This window comes from Wyeomyia smithii, chromosome 2 (assembly GCF_029784165.1).
Source record: "Wyeomyia smithii strain HCP4-BCI-WySm-NY-G18 chromosome 2, ASM2978416v1, whole genome shotgun sequence".
NCBI lineage: Eukaryota > Metazoa > Arthropoda > Insecta > Diptera > Culicidae > Wyeomyia > Wyeomyia smithii.
The window spans coordinates 3,241,441-3,267,841 of record NC_073695.1 but is presented as its reverse complement, the minus strand read 5'-3'; the positions used below and the strand labels follow the sequence as shown (position 1 = coordinate 3,267,841).

General features: G+C 38.4%; 1 protein-coding gene across 1 annotated transcript in view; it reads left to right on the top strand.

Annotated features, from left to right (window-relative positions):
- LOC129726064 (uncharacterized) overlaps positions 1-26,401 on the top strand; it is a 139,047-nt gene that overhangs the window by 29,744 nt on the left and 82,902 nt on the right. Inside the window, exon 2 of the mRNA XM_055682658.1 lies at positions 18,894-19,536. Coding sequence (XP_055538633.1) covers positions 19,332-19,536 — 205 coding nt within the window. The 5' untranslated portion in view covers positions 18,894-19,331. The remainder of the gene's footprint in view (positions 1-18,893; positions 19,537-26,401) is intronic.

Genomic DNA, 26,401 nt, shown 5'->3' with positions numbered 1-26,401 from the left:
GGTACCTAGCACAGATATTCCCGCCAACTAATGCGCAAATAGCCAAAATCTGGTCAGTGATAGGACAGTTTGCATGGAAAGGATCGATTTTTAAAACTGAACGAATCCCACTGTATTTGGACTATGAGAGAGGAGGCACGCGACTAGTGGAGATAGAGGCTAGGTGCAAAGCCTTGTTTATAAAAAATCTTTTATCTAGACAAGATGCACAAGGAAATAGTCAAGAAGAAAGTTTCTTGTTGAATTATAAACATCCGGGAGCACTAGGAAGAAACGCAAAGGGATGGATAGCTTGCGCAAAGAATATCATAGAGACGAACTCCGTTACATCAGTTAAGCTGATGTACAGCCGCTTCTTAGAGAATGGAACCATAACACCGAAAATACAGGATACTCAACCAAACGTAGAGTGGGACACTTTGTGGATGAATATATCCTACAATTTTCTCGATATTCGAGACCGGTCGTCATTGTTCATGCTGATCAATGATCTCATACCTAACCGAATGAAACTCCAGGCATATAATATCGGAAGAGTTGAAGACATATCTTGTGTAGTTTGCGGAGAGGTGGTCTCAAATGAACACAGAATTAAAACGTGTACACAGTCGAAACAAATATGGGCTTGGTGTTCAGATATTTTGAAAAAACAGTTTAACTTGTTATTCCAAGATATGGAGGATATTCTACTGTGGCGTATAAGTACGCGAAATGAAATGCATAAAGCAGCTCTTTGGCTAGTTATATCTTGCATTGGTTTTAATGTAATACATTTCCCAAACAGTAGTTTATATGTTTTTAAAATAATGATTAGAGAAAGACGGTGGAATGATAGGATAGTTTTTCAAAAAACATTCGGAAAACATTTATGTACCTGTTATCAATAAGAATGTAATAAATAAAAAAAAAAATAGATTGATAACAGCATCAAATACGTGTTTACGGTCGGTTGGGAAAAGGAAGGAAGGAAGTATTACAGTCGTTGATGTCGGGGACCAAATTCACCTCTTCACCTCCAACGACTGTGACGAAAAGGGAGAGGTAAATTGTCATCGTAGTAAATGTGGGAGAATCGGTAGACCCCCCGGCAAGATCGAAAGAAAAAATCAGTTTTGTTCAAGCCGCCATATGAGGCACATCGCGCATTTAATTCGTTTAAATAAATTTGGTTAATTAAAGTATTTTCTACGTTCTTTTTCCCGGCAACTCTCATTTCCTTTCTTCATGGGGGGCTCAACCGAGATGTGGAGTTGTTGGAAATCCGTTTGAGACGTAGATAGCTACGATTTGAGTGAAAAATTTAACGCAGAAAAGTAGTTTAGCAAAATTTAAGATGGCCGACCGAATCGTAGAGCTGTGTGAAAATTTCACTAAGATCGGGTTGGCACGAGAATGTGAGAGGCGTCAAATCGACTCATCGGGAAACAAAGAAACGATGGCGAAGAGAATACTCGCCCATGATGCAACGACGGTGGCCGAAACCAACGAGCAAGACAGCCGTCATGGAGAGGAGGATTTCGGCGATGAACACGACGGTGATTATATCGACGACGACGGAGAAAACGAGAAGGACGACGACGATGATAAACAGAACAACGACGTCAGCCGCCATAACGACGATGGCAACAACGATGATACTAGTAGTAGTGACGGGAACTCGTTGCGTTTCCGTACTGCTATGAACGACGCACCCACATCAACACCGAGGAATACACGAGCTAAACCGGTGGAACAACGACCGTATTCATTCCGTGACGTCGAAGACAGCATCGAATCATCCGGCGCTGAAGATGGCCAGGACATAAAAGACTGGATGCTGCAATTCGAAACCATGTCGAAAACAGCGAATTGGAGTGACGAGCAAAAGATGATTATGTGCAGGAAGAAAATGACGGGCACTGCAAGACGATTTGTTTTTGCGCAGCGTGACCTGACGTCATTTACGAAACTGAAGAACGCTCTGATTAAGGAATTTGCGCCATTTGTCCGAGCGAGCGACGTCCATCGCAAGCTGGCTGCGCGAAAAAAAAAAAGCCGACGGAAAGCACGAGAGACTACATATACGAAATACAGCGCATCGCTCTGGCAATTGACCTTGACGAAGCAAGCATCTGCGAGTACGTGGTCGATGGAATCACCGATGATGATTTCCACCGATCTCTCCTCTACGAAGCCCAGAGCATCAGTCAGTTGAAAGAGAAACTTCGAGAAGGTGCAAATGAAATCGACGAAGAAACCCCGAGCCGATGATTTTGGTCCGAAGCGAAAGGAACATCGGAAACCGGAACCGAGAAAAGAGAGCGAAAAAACAGACACGAAACGACACTGCTACAACTGTGGGGAACCGTCGCATGTAGCCACCGATTGCCCGCAGAAAAACGACGGGCCAGAATGCTTCAACTGCAACGCGTTCGGGCATGTTTCGAAGGAGTGCACAAAGAAGAAGGAGAAGAAGCCTGCAAAAGTGACTGTTTTAAGAAGTGTAAACAGTCGCAAACCGAGTTTGCAAATAAAAGTGAACGACATCGAGATTTCCGGCATAATCGACACCGGCAGTGATTCGCAAGGACTTGTGGTCGAGGTTGGCTGTAAACGGTTCGCGTTTGCAAAAATCAAACATGAAAGTACGCGGCTACGGTGGTGGTGTTAATGTTGTCATTGGCGAAACAGTGTTGAATGTGTTTGTAGAGAACGAAGAGCATACGATTTGCTTCTATGTAGTGCCGTGTGAAGCTATTGATATTCCAATGCTGATTGGCATGGATTTTCTCGGAAAAGTGGACTATGCAATCACTTCGGAAGGTGTTCGTGTGAAAAAGTTTGCCACGAAAGAGGGTGAATTAGATCAAAGTGATACTAAATGGGTCTGTCGCATAGGGGACTGTACCAGTGACGACGACATAACGGTACCACCTAAATACCGTGAGCAGGTGGTAGAGCTGATTGAGAACTATAAGCCAGAAACCTCAGTGCGACCCGTGAACGAACTTCGAATCAATTTAACGGACAATGAAATCGTATGTGAAAATCCACGAAGATTGGCTGGTTTGGAAAAAGAGGTTGTGAAGAAGCAGATCGACGAATGGCTTGACGAGGGAATAATTCAGCCGTCAACCAGTGAATATGCCAGTCCTATCGTTGTGGTCCCGAAGAAGGACGGAACACGTCGAGTGTGTGTCGACTACCGGCAAATTAACAAAAAAGTAGTGCGCGACAAATTTCCGACCCCGAATGTGGAAGAGCAAATAGACCAGTTATCTGAGGCACGAGTATACACGACGCTGGATCTTGAGAACTCATATTTTCACGTGGCGATTGAAGAAAGTAGCAGGAAATATACATCATTCGTTACCAACGATGGCCAGTACGAGTTCCTACGTGCTCCATTCAGTTTATGCACGAGTGGAAATGCGTTTGGTCGCTTTATCAGTGCAGTGTTGAAAGATTTGGTGAATGACGGAAAAGTGATAGCGTTTGTGGACGATGTTATTATACCGTCGAAGAACGAACAAGGAGGAATTGAATTGCTGAAGACGGTGCTGAAAGTAGCAGAAGAAGCAAGGTTGTATTTTAGCTGGAAAAAGTGTGCTTTTCTGCAACGACGAGTCGAATATTTGGGATACACCATCGACGATGGCTGCATCAAGCCGGCACCGGCCAAAGTCGAGAAGCTGAAGCAATTTCCACAACCGACGACAGTGAAAGAATTACAGCGCTTCTACGGTCTGGCAAGCTATTTACGGAAGTTCATTCCCGCGTTTACTAGCATTGCTCGCCCACTTTCCGGTATGTTAAGAAAAGAAAGTTGTTTTGATTTTGATGCTGATGCGGTAGCTGCGTTCAACCGCATTAAGGAAATACTAACGAGTTATCCTGTTTTGCGTATTTTCTGTCCTGGAGCGGAGACTGAAGTCCACACGGATGCGAGTAAAGTTGCGTTAGCTGGCATTCTTATGCAACGAGCGAAAGACGACGTTGGCAGTGGTAGAGTCTTTGAAAAAGTTTCGATGTTACTTGTTGGGCTACAGGTTCAAGATTGTGACGGACTGTAGAGCCTTCAAAGATACGATGATGAAACGTAAGATGAACGCAAGAGTCGCTAAGTGGGTTGTTGATCTCGCTGAGTTTGAGTAGGGAATCGAGCATCGTTCAGGAGAGAAGATGCGGCATGTCGATGCTTTGTCCCGTGCCGATGTACTAGTCGTTTCTGCTTCCGTCACTGCTCAAGTTCGCTCTGCACAGGCCGACGATGATAGGGTGAAGGCGATTATTGCTGAGTTGACACAGAGTTGTTCAACGCTTATTTCGACCAATCAGAGCTAAAACAAGGCCCAATATCTGATGAAACTCTCAGTGCCAGTTTAAATCGAACTAAACAACCAATCTCTCCACAAACTAATTTCATATTCTGTTTTATGACTTAAAATGCAGTCAGTTATCTTTTAGTTAGTCAATGTATGCAATTTCACGAGCATTATTCTTTCTTAGCATAGGCAACACTTAAGTATTCAAACGATTGGACAACGCCCACGCCCACACGCCCACCGGGAGTATAACTTTCAGTAGTCGCGTATAAAAGTTCGCATGTAGGAATTTAGTGTTCATTGTATAGCCAGTGACTGCAGCATAAGAGATGATTAAATGGGAACTAGATAGACCAGTGATTCTAAATATTTTGCAGCCTTCATAGCGAATGAGCCAAAACAGGAAACCGGCCGACCGCCGTAATTGTTGATCACCTTCTACAGCGCTAGATTTTGGATCTCTCGTTTGTGTGAGAAGCCCCTTTACAAAATATAAACTTTGTGAAAACTAAAACCAATCATCCTTCTAAGGCAGACCGATGTCATGACAACTGTTTCCTGAAGCTGCCGCCGATGATGATGACGCTAGTGTTGAAAATATGATCATAAGCTCCGTTCATTGTGCCGCATTTGTTACTGTACAGATTTTTTTCGTGCTTTTAACTATATTGAATTTAGGGCTATCCAGAACGTGTTGAAAAATGTTTGAGCATGACCATTTGTGTCCTGCACCAAATCCATAGAACGTTTAAAACAAAACAGTCGTTCTTCGCTTTTTGCATTCCTACACACCACTTGCAGCAACAGTTGATCTCGCATGGACGAAGCTTATTCGGCTGTTTCGCAAGCACTGACAGCCTTTTGACGAATAATCGAGCCAGAGAGCCAGAGAAAAACGGCTTCAAGCAAAATGTATGGGGATGACGTTCGTGACGGGGATGTGTTCTAAGGACGACCGCTTATTTCAAATTGAAGTAGTAATAATGAGTTTACCACATCTGAGTACTATAGTAATCTTGAGTTTACTATCCAAAAACAGGGTGCTAGAAACTGTTAGCGTCATAGTAAGAAAATACAGCACTTGTGAGCGCCACTTTTTGCTAATCGTTTGAAACAAATGTAAAACTACGATTACACATATGATTTGCAAGATAAGAAAATTCAACATTGTAACATTGTCTGTGGCTCTCAGAATGGCCGATTGTAATTGGTACCTGGCAGGAAGTATGGAACAATTTACTCAGAGCTAGTGTAATTCGAAAAAAACTTCGGTTTAACTTTAACTTCGGACCCAGAGTGCTTGCCTAGCTCTCTAGCGTTCGGAAGTCTGAGCTTAGCTGTTTTGCCGCTTGTCTTCAGCGTCATCTTAACTATGTGCTTATCGACGGCTGTACAGTTTACAAAAAACTAATGTACTTCGCGCGCAACTTTCGTCTGTATACCTAAAAACAGTGTGCAACGCAGTACGTCCCCTTTGTCGAATTCTTTCATTCTATCACCTACGCCGCATCTAGTTGATATAGAATGTTGAAGGTAGGCTGAAATACGCTATAGCTTTGTAAGGAAATGTGAAGTCTTCGACAAAAATGTATGTTTTGTATGCCTTAATGCTTCTGTAGGACAATATTTTCTTGTGAAACGCAACTAACAAAAGTTAAGTATAAAAAACTAAATTTTTATTAACTTTCGTGTAAAACACTCTGTAACTCTGTACTCAATGGAGATATAAATTTTGTTTATTCAACAAAGTTCAATGTTTTTATGTGTTCTTGAACTTCGACAAATAAACCATTCTTTCATCTCTTAACACAAAAAGTTAGTAGATTCAATATATGAAAATCTACTGTAATATATGCTCGCCGAATTCTAACATGGGTGGATTGGAACAAATGAAACCTACAGCAGTTTAAGGAAGGAAAGGTATTGACATCATGATTCCGCTTGCCTCTTTTCACCCTATACGTTTTTAAAGTTATCGGAAACATAGGCTAAAACATGCTCTAACTTTGTAAGGAAAAGTGCAGGAGATATGTGGTCTTTGGCAAAAATGTGTGTTTTTTGTGCCCCAACAATTTCCCCGAACTACGTTTTGGTGTGATATACAACTAACAGAAATTAAGTACAAAATGCTAAATTTGTACTTAAATGTTTGCTGTGTACCCAATCGATATGGAAATTTTGTTTGTTCCGCAAAGTTTCATGTTTTAAATCTCTTACAACTTTGCCAAATAAACCTCTATCTCTTAATACAAAATAGTTAGTTTTTTAATTTCAGTATAGTAAACTTTTCGTAAGGTTTGATGATTTGAGGTTATGTGAGTCGAAGACACCATTAAGTTAGGATGCACTCACTGCCCAAAACCTTATGCTTCTAAAGAGATTTTGCCTCATAAACAACCTCTTCAAGTATTCTGGAAATTTTAAGCGAGAAGAAAGGGTATGCACAAAAGTTTGATCGTGAAATTGTGAGAATGACAGAGAATTACACAGTTGAGTATGACGAACGAGAAACTGCTTTGCTTTTTTATTTGAAGTTCAAGGATAATAATTTGCACATAGGAACATCATTTCATCCATTCACGTATTTTCTATGTGTAATCTCATCACTGCGACCAGAATTATTTGATCTATTGTGATGTTGCCCAGGTGTTTTCTGTACTCTGCACTACATATTATTGGCAGTATCACTATTAAAGTATGTGATACGCTTATCATTTACGTATGTCCGTGCGTGTGTGTGAGTTTTACCCTTTCGTTTCAAGCTTACTGCTCTACTACTACTACCGAGCCTCTTCCCATCACTCCAACATCGCCTAATTACAATTCCCTGGAGTTCCCTTTCGGCCAGTTGTTTTCTATCAGGGTACTATTATGTCAAAAGCAAGCTTGTCGTTTCTCCTCAGATAATCACTGGCGTGTAGGAGAATATCTTCCACTGCGAAAACAAATGCTCTCACATTGGTGGTAAAAGTGACGCAATTGCTTGAAGAGAGCAAAGAGCAGTATATAGATCAGAAATATTGAGAGACATTTCAGATTCCACCGTGATGTTTTTTTGAGAGATTACAAACTGGTGGAGGCTTTCTCACACGAAAAATGGCGCTTAATAACTACACAGCAGAGATTACTGCAGTACTTTTACTGTGTGGCTTTAAGCATATATGAGGGGAGCATTTAGGTGCACGCAAAACTTTTCCTTATTACTTTAGAAGCAATAGCGCAAAATTGCCTTTTAGGTAACAAATGCATTACTTAAAAGGCAATAAAATTCTTCCTCAGTCAAGTAACAACACATACTGTCATATATTTAGCACGTGTTACGGGAGTACGACTATCTAATAATGGTCGTTTCAAGCACATGCAAAATTTTTTCTGTCGAAAAATGCTCTCTTTCCGTCTCAAGTAAAAAAAAATCACACACAGTCGCATATGTTGCACATGTTAGGCCTCTGCTAGGCTGAATACCAACGCGAGCGATCGTGTGAGATTCTTTCCGTAGGTAAATAACATTCATAACAAAAATCTCGCCCCATCGCTCGTGTTGGCGTTAAGCCTGGCAGAGGCCTTACAAGTTTCTTCAATCTCCAATTCATCCGGTGTGCGTGTATTAGTTCGCTCGTTGTATGCATACCGAGTAGCGAAAAAAAAAAATGACAAGAGCTGCCAAGCAGCATTTTCCCCGTCATAGATTGCATACTCTACGTTGATGATTTCAAAGATTTGAAATGAACCTTAACATGACATCACGATCTGTAAACTGCGTTAGAGAAAAACAAAAACATTCGCTTTCTTGCAAGCTATGTACAGCACATAATCATTGGTTCATGGAAACTCATTTGGACCTGTTTGAAAATGCAAAACTTGTGCCCATCCTGAACAATATTCGCAACTTTGGCAACTCTTGTCAGACAGCATTACATATTTCCATTTCAAGTAAACACTGGGGGACGAAACGAAAGTGTTTCTAATTAGACATTTACGGTTGATGGTTCAGATTCTGATTATGTGTGGATGAAGGCGATAAAATGAACCAGATCGTTGCAGCAATACTAATGCAGCGAGTAAAGTCTTGCTAACACATGCATTGCGGTGCTTGGCTGTATGTTCTCCTGCAGAAACACATACAAGCGTGTGACCGTCATAACTTTCATTACTTTTTGTTTGTTACTTTTTGTGTATAATGCGCAGTCATGAGACACAAAAAGTAATAAAATATTCCCCGTTTGCGTTGGGTGTAGTAGTAGTAAGTAAGTAGATTGCGTTGTTTGCTTTGCAGCTCGAAACTGAACAAAAATCTAGCCGGTCTTCACGAATGTTTACTTTTTGAATGCTATCGCGCTTATCTCAGCATTGCACACCACAGCGTACATTTTTGTATTCTCACTGGAGTAATTCACCACTCTTGTTTCGTTCAGCTGTGGTTTAAGCAGCAAGTGTATAATTTTTCTGCGAGCAGCAGAAACACAGCACTAAGCAGAAGCAAAAAGTGTGGCCAATAACACATCACAATTACAATTTCTTGACGAAAATTATTATAGGTTACTCAAACCAATTTTATTATGAGAGGGACTAATTTTTGTTAGTTGGAAAGTCAACAGTGACACCATCGTGCGGAGCACTTTTTCCCAGTTTTTCGACTTTCTGTAATTGTAACTCCTACTATACTGCCGTGAGATGACGTGAAGCGTAAAGTGACGTAAAAGCCATTTTTTCGAATATGGGTTTTTCTTGCCAATTTGTTCATTATTTGTAGACCTATCTTTTGGTATCTTCTTTTTCGTTGTTTCTTATTCGTACGTTGTGTAAAATCAAAAAAACAAAGTGACGTAGGCACTCATTTCAATACAAAAGTGGCGAGAAATTCATTCGTTTTTTGGCCATACTGAAAAACGGATTACTTGGATCTACGTCACATTGTCATATCACGGCAGTATGATTAACGAAACTCAATGATTTTTACTCATGTTTAACGGATATGTATACAACAGTCATGAATTATTTCAGTAGAATTCGTTCAAAAATGAAAAAACATTCATATAGCTATTAAAAAATTGTTTGTTGCTTCCGGGGGCTACTTTGGACAGTTTAAGAAATCGATAAGATTCTACACAAAAAACAAAAAACAGTTTTTTAACTGAATTATATTTCCATTATTGTAATTATAGTTATAATATGAGGACATATTTTATTCTCATTCTTTGGTGTGAATCAGAGAGCTTGTTGTAAATCTTCCGACTGGATTTGAACTCTCTCGCAGCGACCGCGACGGACAGTTCTCCGGTTTTAGCTTTGGACATTTTTGTCTATGGGTGACTGAAACTATCGTATATTTCCTGGTACTATTGAGTTTTCGGTAGGTTCGTACCATTTTAGAACCTAGAGAAAAGAGCACAAACATAACCTTGAAATATGGCGGACAAAACAAATTAACGGCCTGCTAAAATAAAACAATCTGGTCGGCGTGCGACCAGACCGAACCAAGCGCCATTTTTTTGAAAATTGAGTTTTTAACACTAGTGGATGTTAAAACTATCTTTTAAAATCTATCTTTTGTGAAAAAACGAAATCTTTTGAACAGTTTATAATGGTATTATGACAAAATTTCTCTGCAGCTACTTGCAGGAAGCATACGGGATGGTTAAACTTTGATTGCCGATTACTAGAAATAATTTTTTTGGCGCTTGGTTCGGTCTGGTCGCACGCCGACCAGCTTAAACTCAAATCCGATAAACTGATAAACGAATATTACAAGGGATTAGTTTTTGCCTTTCTCCTAGAAAGGTATAGCAATCACTTGCAAAACCGAAAGTATAAAAGTGCTCCAAAGGGCCGAATGGCATGTATCACTCGACTCAGCTCGACGAGCTGAGCATTTTCTGTATGTATGTGTGTATGTGTGTGTGTGTGTATGTGCAGATTTTTATTCTCACGCACTTTTCTCAGAGATAGCTGGACCGATTTTCATGAAATTAATTGCAAATGAAAGGTCTTGTTGTCCCATAAGACCCTATAAAATTTTATTGTAATCGGATTTTTAGTTTAGAGGTTATGTATCAAAATGTGAAAATCACGAAACATCATTATCTCAAAAACTACACAACCGATTTGAACAAAATTGATTTCAAATGAACGGGCTACCTTAAAAACCCTTAACTTTTGAACTTTATGAAGATTGAACTTGTGGTTCAAAAGTTATGAAAAGAAACGTGTTCTGAAGACTGTTTAATCTCACTCATGTTTCTCAGAGATGGCTGGACCGATTTTCATAAAATCAGTGTCAAATGGAAGGTCTAGTTGCCCCATAAGACCCTATTGATTTGTTTTGCAATCGGACTATTACTTTGCCTGTTATGTTTAAAAATGTGAAATCCAGCTAAGAAAAGGAACATATTCCGAAGACTACTTGGACGTGGTTTAAAAGTTCAGCTGCCCTATACGTTCCCATTTCATTTAATTATAATCGAACTTAAGCAACCGTTATGTATTAAATTGTTAATAAAACAACGGAAGTCTATTATCTCAAAGATTACATGACTTATTTGAACATAAATAGTGTCATACGAACGAGTCATCTCTCAAACTTACAAATAACAAACTTCATAACAATTTGATATGTGGCTCAAAAGTAATGGAAAGCGGAGAAATTCAAAGTTTATTTAAAACTATACCTGCTTTGATCGATATATGTGGCCTCAACATGAATTAAATGTGGTATCGTACTATTTGAACGTTCCAATTTAATTAATTCCTTGCGATGTGTTAAAAGTCTGCAAATGCACGACGAATCGGTCATAGGATAAGATCAAAGTCAAATAACAAATCGTTTGAAATGGTTGGTTTTATCGAAATGACAACATCCTCGACTTTTGGATTCTGTACAACGCCTTAAGTCTGAATATATTCATATTGGGTGGTATTCGGTCATTTTTAGCAGATTTTCTACCATCAATCTGACACCGGAAATACCCATATTGGGAGGTAGTTAGTTATTTTGGTTGTTTTCCAGAAACTAAAAGTGGTCATCTTTAAATTCAAAATGGTGTCCAGGGTCAATGTTTGGTTTCTATTCATCATCTCGATTACAGAAATATTCATATTGAGTATTATTCGGTCATTTTCGACTGTTTCCTAAAAGTTGCCATTTCGCAATTCAAAATGGTGCCTGAAGTAAATTGTTAGCTCATTGCATCATTCTAGTTTCAGATATACTCATATTGGATGGTATTTGGTTATTTTAGGCTGTTTTTCACAAACCGGAAGTCGCCATCTTGGATTTCAAAATGGTATTTGAGATAATTTCTAGCCTCTGAGCGTCATTCTGGTTGAAGAAACACCCATATTGGGTGTTATTCGATAATTTTCGGCTGTTTCCCAGAAACCGGAAGTCGCCAACCTATAATCCAAAATGGGATGTGTGATCGATTTCAGCTGCTGTGTAACATTCTAGATCCGGAGATACTCATGTCAGACGGAAATCGGTCATTTTTGGCTGTTTTCCAGAAACCAGAAGTTGCCATCCTTCAATTCATAGTGGTGTTCTTGCAACATTCTGGCTCCGGAGATACTCATATTGGGTGGTATTTGGTCACTTTGGGCTGTTTTTCGGAAACCAAAAGTCGTCATTTTGAACTTTAAAATTGCCTGTGAAATCAATATCTGTCATCTGGGCGTAATTTTGGTTCTGAAAATATTCATATTGAATGGTATTTGGCCATTTCCGGCTGTTTGCCAGACACCGGAAGTCACCATCTTAAAATTCAAGATTGTGTCTGTGATCAATTTTTAGCTTCTGTGCATCTTTCTGGTTCCGGAGATACTCATATTTAACGGGAAGCGTCCATTTTAGGCTGATTTCCAGAAACCGGAAGTTACTATTTTACAATCCAAAATGTTGCCTAAAGTCGATTATGGAACATATTTTTTACCACTAAAACATTCACCTGCCAAATTTGGTTCCATTTAGTTGGTTAGCTCTCGAGATGTGCAGAAATTTGTGTTTCATTTGTATGGCATCCCTCCCTTCCAAAAGAAGGAGGGGTGTCAAAACATTATGGACATATATTTTACCCCTTAAAACATCTACATGCCAAATTCGGTTTCATTTGCTTGGTTTGTTCTTGAGTTGTGCAGAAATTTATGTTTCATTTGTATGGGACCCCTCTCTTCCAGAAAAGGGAGGGGTCTCAAACTAAACCCCACCAAAAACCCCTCATACAAATTTTCACGCCGATCGGTTCGGTAATTTACGAGCCTTTATGGATCAGACAGACAGACCGGATTGCATTTTTATATGTATAGATTACAACATCAATATTTTTGCCTTTCTCTTAGAAAGGTATAGCAATCACTGGAAAAACCGAAGGTATAAAAGTGGTCCCAATGGCCGAATGTCATATACCACTCGACTACTTTCGACGAACTGAGCATTTTCTGTATGTATGTATGTATGTGTGTATGTGAATATGTTTGTGTGTGTATGTGCAACTTTGTTTTCTCACTCACTTTTCTCAGAGATAGCTGGACCGATTTTCATAAAATTAATTGCAAATGAAAGGTCTAGTTGCGCCATAGGTTGCAATTGAATTTCATTGTAATCGGATTTTTAGTTTAGAGGTTATGTATCAAAATGTAAAAATCACGAAACATCAATATCTCAGAAACCACACAACCGATTTCAATAAAACTGGTTGTAAATGATCGGGCTGTCTCCAAAACCCTTAACTTTTAAATTTCGTAATGATTGAACATATGGTTCAAAAGTTATGTAAAGAAAAGTTATCCTGAGGTTGTTTAAACTCACTCATTTTTCTCAGAGATGGCTGAACCGATTTTCACAATATTAGTGTCAAATGAAAGGTCTAGTTGCCCCATAGGTTGCTATTGAATTTCATTGTAATGGGATTGTAACTTTGTCCGTTGGTCATAAAAATGTAAAATCACATAATGAAAGTAAACATATTGACTTTCTCCTAACGATCACTGGTTAATTAAAAGGTAGAAAAATGATTGGAATGGCCGAATGTCATATACTACTCTACTCGGTTCGACGAATCGAGCATTTTCTGCATATATGCATGTATAGGTGTTTGTGTTCGGTGTGGGTGTGTACGTGTGTATGTGCAACTTTCTTTCGCATTCACTTTTCTCGGAGATGGTCTGACCGATTCTTTCTATCTTGGTGTCAAATTAAGGGTCTATTTGCCGCTTAGGTTGCTATTAAATTTCATTGTAATCAAACTTTTAGTTTTGGCGCTGCGTCAGAATGTGAAAAACGCTCTTATATCTCAGAAGCTATGAACATAGTTGAATTCAAATAAATGGGCTTTCAAACCCTTAAACAATGAATTTCATAATGTTTAAACATGTGGTTTGAAAGTTATAGAAAGAAACAAAACCCGCAGACTGTTTAAAACTATAGCTACGATCAAAATATGTGGCCTCAACATCATTTAAATTTAATATTGTACTATTTCAATGTTTGCGGCCTTGCTCGGGATTTAAGTTGAAATTAAAAGTCATTTCTATCATTTCACTTTTTGCCTTTCTCCTAGAAAGGTATAGCAATCACTGCAAAAACTAAAGGTATAAAAGTGCTCAAAAGGGCCGAATGTCGTATACCCAGTGTTATAAAAATGACTGCAAGACAATGACAGCAAATTTTCAACTGATCCGGCTCTCATTGTATTGCACAGCTCTCACTGCTCCCCACACGTTCGGTGAACAGTTCGACAGTAACTGACGACAGTACACATGCAACTCCATACGGACTGTTATTTTTCATCTCCATATGTGTGTTGGTATTTCCAAGCTGTCGTAAATGACAGCCTATAATCTTCCGACATCCTTCAACACGAATCCGAGCGGGATGTCAGGTGATTATGATCACGACAGTAAGGCCGATGAAAGAATGAAAGAGAGGTGGTGCGAAGCACGTTTTTTCTTACGTGGGAAATAATATCAACAATGGAAACGGTTTGCTTTGTATTCAATATGCCACCGGCCTGTGAAAAAGGAGAAACGAAAAAATGCAAGTCGACGACAGCCGCAGCCGATCAGCAGGCTGTCAACAGGAACAGGACATCCTCAAAATGAGCAAACTAGGCGGTCATGTCCGAACGAACAAAATACATGCGCAAGAATGAGCTGTCGTACGCAACACAACACCGTTTCTTTGCCTTGTTTAAGCTGTAGCTGTATGTGAGCTCTCATGAATAGCGCATGCATGAGGCTGTTAGAGTGAAGAGAAGGAAAAGTCGTCAGTCGCTCTCCAGTCATTCTCCTAAGCTTGCGTATACCACTCGACTCAGTTCGATGAGCTGAGCATTTTCTGCATGTGTGTGTGTAACGCTCTCCCAATCTCACCCGATTTTCTCAGAGATGGCTGAATCGTTTCCAATGAAATCAATTGCAAATGAAAGGTCTAGTTGCCCTTTTAGACCCTATTGAATTTTATTGTAATCTGATTTCTAGTTTAGAGGCTATGTACCAAAATGTAAAAATCACGAAACATCAATATCTCAGAAACTACACAACCGATTTGAACAAAATTGGTTTCAAATGAACGGGTTACCTAAAAACCCTCAACTTTTGAATTTTATGAAGATTGAACATATGGTTCAGAAGTTATGGAAAGAAACGTGTTCTGGAGACTGTTTAATCTCATCAGTGTCATATGGAAAGTCTTGTTGCCCCATAAGACCCTAATGATTTTTTTTTTGCGAACGGATTATTACTTTTCCTGTTATGTTTAAAAATGTGAAATCCAGCTATGAAATGGAACATATTCCGAAGACTACATAAACTCACTCACTTTTCTCAGAGATGGTTGAACCGATTTCTACAAAATTAGTGTCAAATGAAAGGTCTAGCTATCTCATAACACCCTATTGAATTTCACTGTAATCGGACTGTCACTTCGTCTGTAATGTATTGAAATGTGAAAATCACGAAACTTCATTATCTTAGAAACTACACAACCGATCTGAACAATATTGATATCAGATGAACGGGCTAGTGAGGGATATACTGATGAATTATGATTGAACACGTGGTTTCAAAGTTTGGCTCCCCCATACGTTCCCTTTTCATTTGATTGTAATCAAACTTAAGCAACCGTTATGTTTTAATTTGTAAAAGAACGAAAGTCTATTTTCTCAAGTATTACACGACTTATTTGAACATAACTAGTGTCATACAAACGAGTCATCTCTCAAACTTACAAATAACAAACTTCATAAAAATTTGATACACTGTTCAAAAGTTTTGTAAAGAAAAGAAATTCAAAGACTATTCAACACTATAGCTGCTTAGATCAATATATATGGCCTCAACATGATTTAAATCTGGTATCGTACTATTTGAACGTTCCCGTTATCGCTCGTAATTGAATTGTTCAAAATTAAGAGTCATTTCTTATATTTCGCTATTTATGAAGCACTAACATTACGTCAAATTTCATATTTTATACTTTAATTACAACATCAATATTTTAGAACCCAAAGAGTGAATATACCTTTTTGGATTTAAGCATTCATGTGAATCTATTTTTACAAATAAAAGTTTGAATGAGAAAGGCTGGGTCTGACCGCTAGGTGGATTAATTTAGGTTTTTGATGAAATTATCGACTTACTGAAATTGACCTATTTAAAACAACGATTTTGGAACAAAAGTTTCAGCAACAATATATTTTATTTCGACACGGCTAATGAAGTTCAATCGTGTTTTGACAAGCACGAACGAGTGTGTTTTGAAAACTGTTTGAATGTTGTTTTATCAAAATGAAGAAAATAATGTACAAGTTTACAACTTTTTTTTTGCTAAAAACATGATAAAACTGAAGTGTCTAAAGTAGCCCCGCATATCAAAAGAAACCTCGCACGACGGTTCTGTAGAATTCAGCTTTAAGTAAGGCTTTGTGGTGGGGAGCCTGAGAATAAACCCATGTTAAAATTTTTGGACAATCAAATGGCTTGATTCTACAAGGATTCGAACCCCAAAGCGGCTACGGAGATCCCCTTCTTTTCAACTATTAAGGAAGGTCCCTACTCTGGAAGGTAGAAAAATAATGATTTTTTGTGATTTTTTTTTCGGATGTGTAGGATGAGGTGAAGTGTTCGAGTATTGATTAAGGTATATTGGAAGATGTATTTTGTATATCGTGGATACGAAAATAGTGCATATTACGCTGTTGGCAGTGTTTTTCTCGAAACAACTTCTTTTAAATTGGTGGTTTTTCTCAGCATCTACTGGACCAATTTGGCTGATTTTTTTAGCATGTAAAAATGGATTATCTAACTTGCTACATCGACCACGATCTGCAAGGACACCGCGAGTCGTTGAAGGTGTGAGAGAGAGCGCATTAGGCGAAAAACACAACGTTCAGTTTGAAAGCTTGCCGTCGATCTAGATATATCTATTGGATCTGTCCACAATATTCTGGCAACTGATAATGGGTGGATATGGATAATAGATTGGAATGATGAGTTATGGTTGATTTGATAGTATTTGAATGATCGAGAATGATGGAATATAACAAAACGTGATCAAGAATGTCCAACAACTTGATGGGGTAGAATTGAGTAGGATGAAAATGATTAAACCCGCCTTCTCTAGTTTGACCAAAATTTGTTCTACTTACTGGTTTTTTTGGAGAAACATCAAGTTTGTATTCACTGATCATACAAAGTTAACAAATTATTTACCAAATTTTCGTCAAAATACCGTTAGCTTCCGACGGCCGTGTCAAACCATCAGTCTGCTTACCAAACTCGAATTATAAATAATCTCAAAATAGCTACAATATTTATCATTCATCCCGCTACCTTATGCATAATTCAACGTGTCAAAAAAACGCTGCGAAATCACCATTACGACTGGCGTTCGGTTCCACTACGGTATTGCGGCAGGCAGATTGCGCCATCCATCCTATCCTGTTGCTCCGTATCAATAGACGCTAATGGTTGGCAGCAAAACATATTAATAACAACAGAAAAAAAACCTTCCATTTTCCACCGTATCTTCGCTCACCTGCCACTACGGAGCTAGAGTTGAAGGTAGACAAGTGCAAAAATGTGCCTTTTTCATTACCTTCGATGGTTTGGCTGACTTCAACTTCGAAGGTAAGAAGTTAGGTCGACAGAATTATATAGACATTCACATATATGAAGAAGACCGTACCGTGTGTACTGAGAATTGCCGCGCGGTATGCGATCGTAAAGGTGATGAACAACGCTCTACGAACGACTGCGGCATCCAAGATGAGCGAACTGATGAGATTCCTCCGCGCTGAGATAATCGCTAATTTAATTTGCAGGTGTCATTTGCTGCTAGCAGCGGATGAAAACCCGGCCTCAGCGGTTGATCACATGCTGATTTCGGTTGACGGTAGACATATAGTTTTTGAGAAATTTATTCTTTCCGCTGCGTGGAGGTTTAAAAACTGTTATACAATTGACCCCCGAGGGCTTGAAAAAATTCCAAGAGTTTACTTTTAACCGGCCTTAACAGCGGGTATTTTTTTACTTCCGCCCAATTTAAAAAATCGAGAACAGAATACCAAAGGGGTCGGTTCCAGTTTCGTAAATACCTGTTTTTTTTATAAAAATTGCTGTGCTAATCAAGACGTCCACAGAGTTTTATCAAAAAAGGGCTTTTAGGTGTCTGTGTTGCAGAGAAAAGGGGAAATTGAATTGATTACACATGAAACCATCACGGATTTTGCCGACTGCAATGGTTTACATTAATTTTCAATGACGAAATAGTATATCGAGGTGTTATTTTTTTACCACGTGTTCCGCGATACCCTGAGGGGCGCCTAGATTATCCAATTTCGCATACGTTCCTCAACACCGTGTTTGTGTACAGATCTCGGCCTTTCGAAACCGCTGGCACTTCAGACAATTACGCAATCGGCTAGCCGAAATCAGGTTAGTAGCTTGCGGCTTGAGATATTCTTTAAATACATTTTCGATAGGTCTGTGAATCGTTTGGCCAACATATTAGCATCGCCTAGCTCAATCGATGCTTATGCAGGAGCAGGACCTGGTGCTAATAGAAAATGCTCATCTCATTCCATCGCGGTTTAGAAACTGATTTCGCTGAACGGCATGCAGCAACAAAAACATCGATGAAAGGTAGCCACAACGCAGCATTGAAAGCAGCACCCAATTGCATCATAAAACATCTCGTTTTTGGCCTGAGCTCACGCGGGTCTCGAAAAAGAAAGCGTTTATCGAATAAAAAAACACATCGGGAGAAAATTTACATAACCATCATCATTCGAGTTTTGGTAAAACAACTCATGTCGAACGAACAAACAAACAAAAACATATCACGTGTTGCATCGGTTGCCGTGCAACGCATGCGTGCATGCAACGCATCTTGGCAGCACTGCAAAATTGGTTTTTTTTCCTGTTCAACCGGAGAAACAAATGGAAAACCATACACGCATGCCTCAACTGTGTTTGATCGGATCAATTGATTTTGCGAGTTCAAGCCGTCAATTATCGCCGCCTGTCAATCTGCTACAGCGTTGCGCTGAAGAAACCCACGCGAATTTTTAATGACTTTTCTCTTCTTCGTACTTTCAGAGCCCCGCATGTTTGGGCGTTCGAGCACCGGAATTCCACCGAATCGGAAGCCATCATCCGTTTGCAACTGCTGCTGACCCGGCACTGACGGCTAGCTGAACCTCCCCGGTGAAAAAGTTTTCTTCTTGCCAACACGTTCAGTGTTTTCAAACTGTGATCTCCGGTGCAATTTTGTACGTGTGTGTATCTACGTGTGTGATGCAATTCGATTGCGAGCAAAACAAAGTCGACACTGATTGAAGCATAATCGTGGTGTGGTGATATTCAGTAAACCCGAGTGTCGCAAGTGCCGAAAGTGGTTTGGACAAGTGTGAAAATTAGTGAAATTTCGATTAGTGGAGTTTAACAAAAAAAGGTCTGCCTGAGGTAACTGGTTTTATTGGTTAGATAATCGCAGCTTGATCAAATGTGCCAATATCCCCCTAACTGAGGCCGATTATGAAAATGTGGATGATTATGAAGCAGATGACGACAGCAAGGCTGTCTGTTTGTGCAGCTGTGCTGCTGGCACTGACACTGATGGTGGTCAATCTTGGCCGGCCAGTCGAGGCCCACGTTGCTTTGACGTTTCCACCGGCGCGAAAGTATGACCTGGATTTTCTGGACAACTCACGCACCAAAGCACCGTGCGGAATGCCGAAAGGTGAGTTGGTTTTTTTTTCTTGGCTTTGATAGTGCCTGCTCCGATTGTGACCGACAGCTAACTACTACCGTCGGATCGATTTCACACCTATTTTCCGGTGTTTGGGATGGGATGCGCCGAGAGGAATAGAAGAAACTAGAAAGTGAGACTAAAAGCGAGCCGATTGAATTACAATCGAAGCTGGCGGCGGCATCGGAAGCCGCAACAGGAAATCAAAGCCACCCTATTTTTCGCCTCATTTTGCGTGCCGTTTTATGTTGCAAACTGTTAGAGTTTTTCCACTGTTTTCCGGTGGCACTTTTGCGTAGGACAAAGTCGTATTTTACGTTGTTGTGAAAAGTTTCGTTAATATAACTAAAACCGATTTTCATTTCATAATTTTTATGGAATGCTGATAAGAAAAACATACAAAGAATTTGTGTGATCTCAATAAATACACTGTGTATTATACACACGGAATAAAAACACACGGTAAATTGGTTCACGTACGTCAATAAGGTTAATGAGAATGGTGCGCGAAACATGATGGAGAAAACGGCGTAATGTTTACGTGAAATTGGGAAATTTGGGGACTAAAAATGCTAATTGCAGCTGCAGGTGCCAATTTGTCTGCTCCATTTTTCGAGCCAATGTAATACTCAGTGAGGTAATTGCAACGTGATACCGTCTGCAAATAATTGCCTATTTTTCTTTTAATTATTGAACGCTTCCAGTATTCCCATATGGCTAATTGTTGCTGGACTCCTCTCTCCCTGTTGTGAAGGATTTTTTTTTTATTTGGAGCTTTGCAAATATACACACTGTTTGCTCTTGGAAAGTTTGCACCCAGTTTTTCGTCGTTTGACGAAGATAAATATTTGGAATGCCTCGGAATCATTCTCGTTTGTGCAAGCTACTGTCATGCAATTTCATAAGTTCATGTTGATAACTTCATCAAATTTTTTTTTTGATTTGACAACATTTTACATTGAAACCTATTTATGAGTGTTCTGATGTATTCAGATTTGGTCAAAAACTCAAAGAGTGTTGGTCTGTATCTGAATTGATTTTTCGGAGATTTTTTTAGTGAATTCCTTATGATAAGTAATTTGTATCCTTTCTCTAGCCGCTACTTTCCACTGTATTTTGACGTAGGATAACGCATTACTTTCTTAGGGTGGCAAAAAACATGGGCGTTGTATGCAAAGCCCCGACCGCAAGATTAACATAGAATTACATAAATTTGTTGTTTGAGAGTGATCAATAACACTAACTTTGGTCCGAAAGCTATATAACATCTCTCTGGAAATAATGGAATAGCACTGAAAAGATTTAAAATGGCATCTGGAGTAGACTTACGATCATTTTGAAATTAAAAAAGTTTACTTCCGGTCCCTGGAAAAAAGCCGTAATCAGGTGTTATTCATAGGCCATAAATCGACCCTAGGCCATTTTGGATCATTTCAGGGTCACCACATTATTTCTAGAGAGTTATAATGGATCAATGCAGGTGTTGTTACGAACAGCTTGTTTTAACTTTGCGGTCGTGACATGGCACACAACACTCCTGTTTTCCTGTCTAATGGAAGCAGATAGCAGGAGATGCAGCACACTCACAGTTACGCAACAGTTTGTTTACGCTGTTGCGTGTTACACATTGCATCTATGCGCCCGGAGGACAAAAAAATGCAAGTTAAAATCGGGTATGGTGCTGATCGCATCTCTGTGCTGTAAGCTGAAATAATTTTTTGAAAAATTTCTTCATAGTAAAGTGGTTGAAATTCACTGCCAATTTAGTCATAATTCACCCATAGGCGTTTACGCAAAGTTGCAATCCAAACACAAACGACCCACGGCGATAAAATGTTATACAAGTCGGACTCGATTATCCGGGATTCGATTATCCGGAATTTTATTTTTTTGGTGTTCGTTTTTAATTTTTATTCCGAAATTTTATCTTTACCATCCCTTCTGGCAAATTTGTTACTATTTATGTCACTTATGGCATGTTTGGGCCATGTTCGAATTGAGTGAAAATAATCAATGTCAAATTTATTGATTTTTGCTTCCCAAGATTTTACCCTTTTTCGCCCTCGAAATAATTCCTGGTCACGCCACTGCATCATAGAAGTAAAACAACAAAAGAAAAATTCGTTTTATTTTCGTTAGTCGCAAATTAGAATAATTTTTCTGTGATTTGATTATCCGGAAAACACGATTATCTAATGATTTTTTTTGATATTCAGGATAATCTTGTCCGGCCTGTATAAGTGAACTCTCAGTAGGGAAGGAACCTCGTCAAAGATAGATTGGAGGTATTGTGCCGTGTCAAATAAATCTTGTGTGAACAAAAAAAAAAGACAGATTGGAAGGGAAAACAAAAAATTTCTTTGCCGTTTTCAATCCGCAATGTTTTGGCAAGCGGCAAAATGAGCTACTTAAAAAAAATATTTTGGGGCGCTAAGAAGCACAATGCGGACACCCGGCAGGTCTGTGATTTTCTTGTCTTTGCGAATATGCATATGACGCGGGATGATTTTCGTTCTCTAGTTATTTCTGGCAGTATATTTCTTATAACCTAATTACACAGGTCGACAAAAGCGAAGAAAAAATGTTGTCCTTAAGCTCAAAATAGTTTTCCTGAAAAGATAATAATTTTTCAATCATTTCGTGCCCCTAGTGTATGTAGAAGTACGTCAGAAGTTCGCAGAGAGATCGTTTACTGGGTTCGCTGCTTCAGCATTAGCTTACGGGAAAACTCATTAAGATCTCTGCAAAAGTTATCTTCAATAGGGGCACCAAAATTCACAAGAAGCTATAATCCCTAATTTTTTCTAGTTTGTGCTCTGGGGCGAAACCTGTGTTTACTAGTATTATCAAATAATTTTCCCGTATTGTGTAGTTGCATAAATCTGGCGGCTTAATCTGTGTTACACATTACTAAATAACTCACAATAACAAACAAATGTTAGTTTACGATAGTCAAAATATGATCGCATTCAGTAAAAAACAATTCTTTTTTAAGGCTAAAAATAACACGTCCTCTTTTTCCAATTCCTTAGTTCTATCACCTACGCAGCGCCACATAATTATTGCGTTAGTCTTCGCCGTAGGTATTTAAGAAAATCACACGGATTTTTTCATCATACAGGCAAGGATGGTCTTAATTGTATCAGAGAATTCTCATGAGAAAATCCTATTGTATTGAGATCACACATACAACGCGATTTTTTTTTTTGGTATCGTCTCTCGAGAAAAGAACTGGTGTGACAAATGAATTGCCGAAATATTACACCGTGAATTTCACAGCCTAATAACCAAATGCGAGTTTCTCGCTGCTTGTTTATACGCTGGTTTAATTCTCTCATCGGCTTCGATCGGTAATTCATTATCATCTTCCGATCCGACTTGGCGTTGCTCATTGCAAAATGGTCCAGAAACCGAATTTAGGGGGAAATTTGGGTCTAGAGCTCTATAGCAACATTTTAGAGAAAAACATTTTTCTACAAAGTTGTTACATATGACAAAGCGCTCATTGATAAATTATCAAAAATTAGGGTGACCAACATTTTCGATGCAATCAAGTATCTAACTTTTTCATCTTTGTAGATAGAAAAAAAATTTGTTCTACAATGTTATAGCTCCATTAATTTTAAGTAACTTTGTGAAAAAAAGTTTTTCTCTATCTTTGAAAACAACCGATTCATATTGAAAAAACATATTTTACGCTCTAACTTTTTCATTTCAAGTTTCATCTCAAAACTGTCTTTGAACGACTCTTAAAGCTTTTTAAGAGAAACAACTTGCAATGCTGATATCGTAAATATCTCAATTTTACTCAAAGTTATTCATATTTTTCATCAAAAAATATGAGTTTTTCATTTATATGTCATTCATTTTGGGGCAAACATAAAAAAATATCTCATGGTCTCATTTTGAAGAGCATACTTGACTCTATAAATTGAGGAACTTTTAGAAATATGTTATTTTTTAAATTTGAGTGAATTCAATTTAAAAACAAAACGAAAGTTTCAATAATTTTATACATTATGCATATAAAAGCTCCCAGATTTATTTTTTTTAATTTTTTCTTATAACTAGAAGTAGTTACCTTTAATTTGACCCAAAAAGATCGAAAATCGATCAACTGGTTCAAAAGTTATGAATTTTTTTAAAGAACATACATCGAATATAGCCGGTCACCCTATTTCGGAGCTGGTCCTTTTAACAACCCAACGAAACAATACGGGTTCGTTTATTTTCAACATAGATGCATCCCTGCGATTTTGAGCACAATGAAGCACTTTGCGTGACCAACTTCGAAATAGGGTGACCATAAAAAACGGCTATATTCAATGTATGTTATTCAAAAAAATTCATAACTTTTGAACCAGTTGATCGATTTTCGATCTTTTTGGGTCAAATTAAAGGTAATTACGTCTAGTTATAAGAAAAAATATCAAAAATAAAACTGGGTGTTTTTATATGCATAATGTATAAAATTATTGAAATTTTCGGCTTGTTTTTAAATTGAATTTACTTAAATTTAAAGAATAACATATTTCTGAAAGTTCCTCCATTGATAGAGTCAAGTATGCCCTTCAAAATGAGACCAAGAGATATTTTTTATGTTTGCCCCAAAATGAATGACATACAAATGAAAAACGCATATTTTTTGATAAAAAATAAAAATAACTTTGAGTAAAATTGAGATATTTACGATGTCAGCATTGCAAATTGTTTCTCTTAAAAAGCTATAAAAGTCGTTTAAAGACAGTTTTGATATGAGACTTGAAATAAAAATGTTAGAGCGTAATATATGTTTTTTCAATATGAATCGGTTGTTTTCAAAGATAGAGAAAAACTTTGTTTTACAAATTTACTTGAAATTAATGGAACTATAACATTGTAGAACAAATTTTTCCTCTATCTTCAAAGATAAAAAAGTTAGATACTTGATTGCATCGAAAATGTTGGTCACCCTAATTTTTGATAATTTATCAATGAGCGCTTTGTCATATGTAACAACTTTGTAGAAGAAAGTTTTTCTCTAAAATGTTGCTATAGAGCTCTAGACCCAAATTTCCCCCTAAATTCGGTTTCTGGACAATTGTGCATTGTACAAGTTTTAGTGGCTCAACACTTTCAAGGGTCAATAACGACGCCGGCCTCGTCCTTGCAATTAGGTGAAAAGAGAGAAGGGATGTTAGTGTAACCCATGCTATTTGGAGACCGTGTTGACCTCTGCATCTCCACAAAGGTCACAGGAAGGAGGTTTTTGTTAGTCGGGAAGGGTTGGATCAGGATTCACTTTAATAAGTGATGCACGGTGTGTCCGAAGTGCCAGATTACCATACTTTAATGTATCTCGGATTTTCTGTCACCAAAAGTTAGTTTGGGTCCTTACCTTTCAAAATCAGTTGGTTTTTAAAAAACCCATCGGGAGAAAATTGAATAAAATTGATTTAAATTTTTTATGTATTTTCCTTCTGAATTTTATTAATTTTGAATGTTAAATACACTGATAATGTTAAAAATAAATATTTTCATCCCAATCTTAAGCAAAATATCATTTCTAGTAGGATTTTAGACTACATGGTGAAGAAAAAATGAGGTATGTACACGGGTATTGAATAAAACATAACGAATAAACCTGAACACATTTTTTTTCCTGTAGGAGAGTGACCCACTGCGACCATTGGTAGTAGACCTATTGTGGTATGCTCCGCCTTAATCTAGGTGCATTCAATTTCGGCGCATAACTATTATTGAGTTGATGTCCAATTTTGATTTGCACGTGTATCCCAGTCAGGTATCACAATTTGAATGAAGTGTAATATCTGAGAAGGGCTTCCGTTCCAGATTTTGGAAGGACTTAGGAATCCTTTACCGAGGATACGCGCTGCGTTGTATCAATACTCTGCATTCGAAAAGTAGGTGTTCAGAGGTTTCATTCTCAAGTCCGCAGAAGCGACATTTCTCGTCATTGAGTTTGCCCATCTTCTTCAGATGGTACTTACTCGGACAGTGACCAGTGAAAAGTCCTGTTATCGTACTTAGGTCTTTTTTATTGAGCCTAAGTAGCGTCATGGTTTTTGCGTAGTTTGGTTTTATAAATTTTTTTGATTGCCGTAAACCAGATACAGCATTCCAATTTTTACTTATGACCATCCTCTCCCACTAATCTACTTCTATTTTCAAGGTTTTTGATGAGACGCCACAGAAGGGTTCTGTTTCTATAAAATTTTCAGAAGAACCTTGTCTTGCTAGTGAGTCGGCTTTTTCATTGCCTTCAATTCCGCAGTGTCCTGGTACCCAGAGTATAGTAGAACGTGTTTTTTTGTGCTAGCTGCCGAAGTGAAAGAATGCATTCCCACACTAGTTTTGATTTGCAAATGGGTGCTTTAAGAGTGCTGAACACATACTAGTGGTTGATATGCATTTGTTATTTACTCACTGCATAGTAACTGTGGTTGATATGGTGTGTGTGAAAAAATCAGTGATTGCTATGGTTTACGACACATGTGAAAGTGATATTAACGGGGGACCATACTCTGGAAGGTCGAAGAATAATAAACTTTCGTAATTTTTTTTCGGATGTTTAAAGTAAAGTAATATGTTCGGGTATTTTGGCTATTGATTAATGTACATTTGGAGATTTGGCAACGTTAATCTCGAAACCATGTTTTGCAATTGGTGGTACGTTTTTCTTAGAATCTACTGAACCGATTTGGTTGATTTTCAGCATGTGAAAATGGATTATAATTATCGTATAAAAATCATCTCGTGATTCTTCTCGCTGGTATTCACACTTTGCTTCTAGGGTAATCGCTCCTATATTCATCTCAGTACCTTTATTCATCTCATGACGCCTTTTTGATTAATT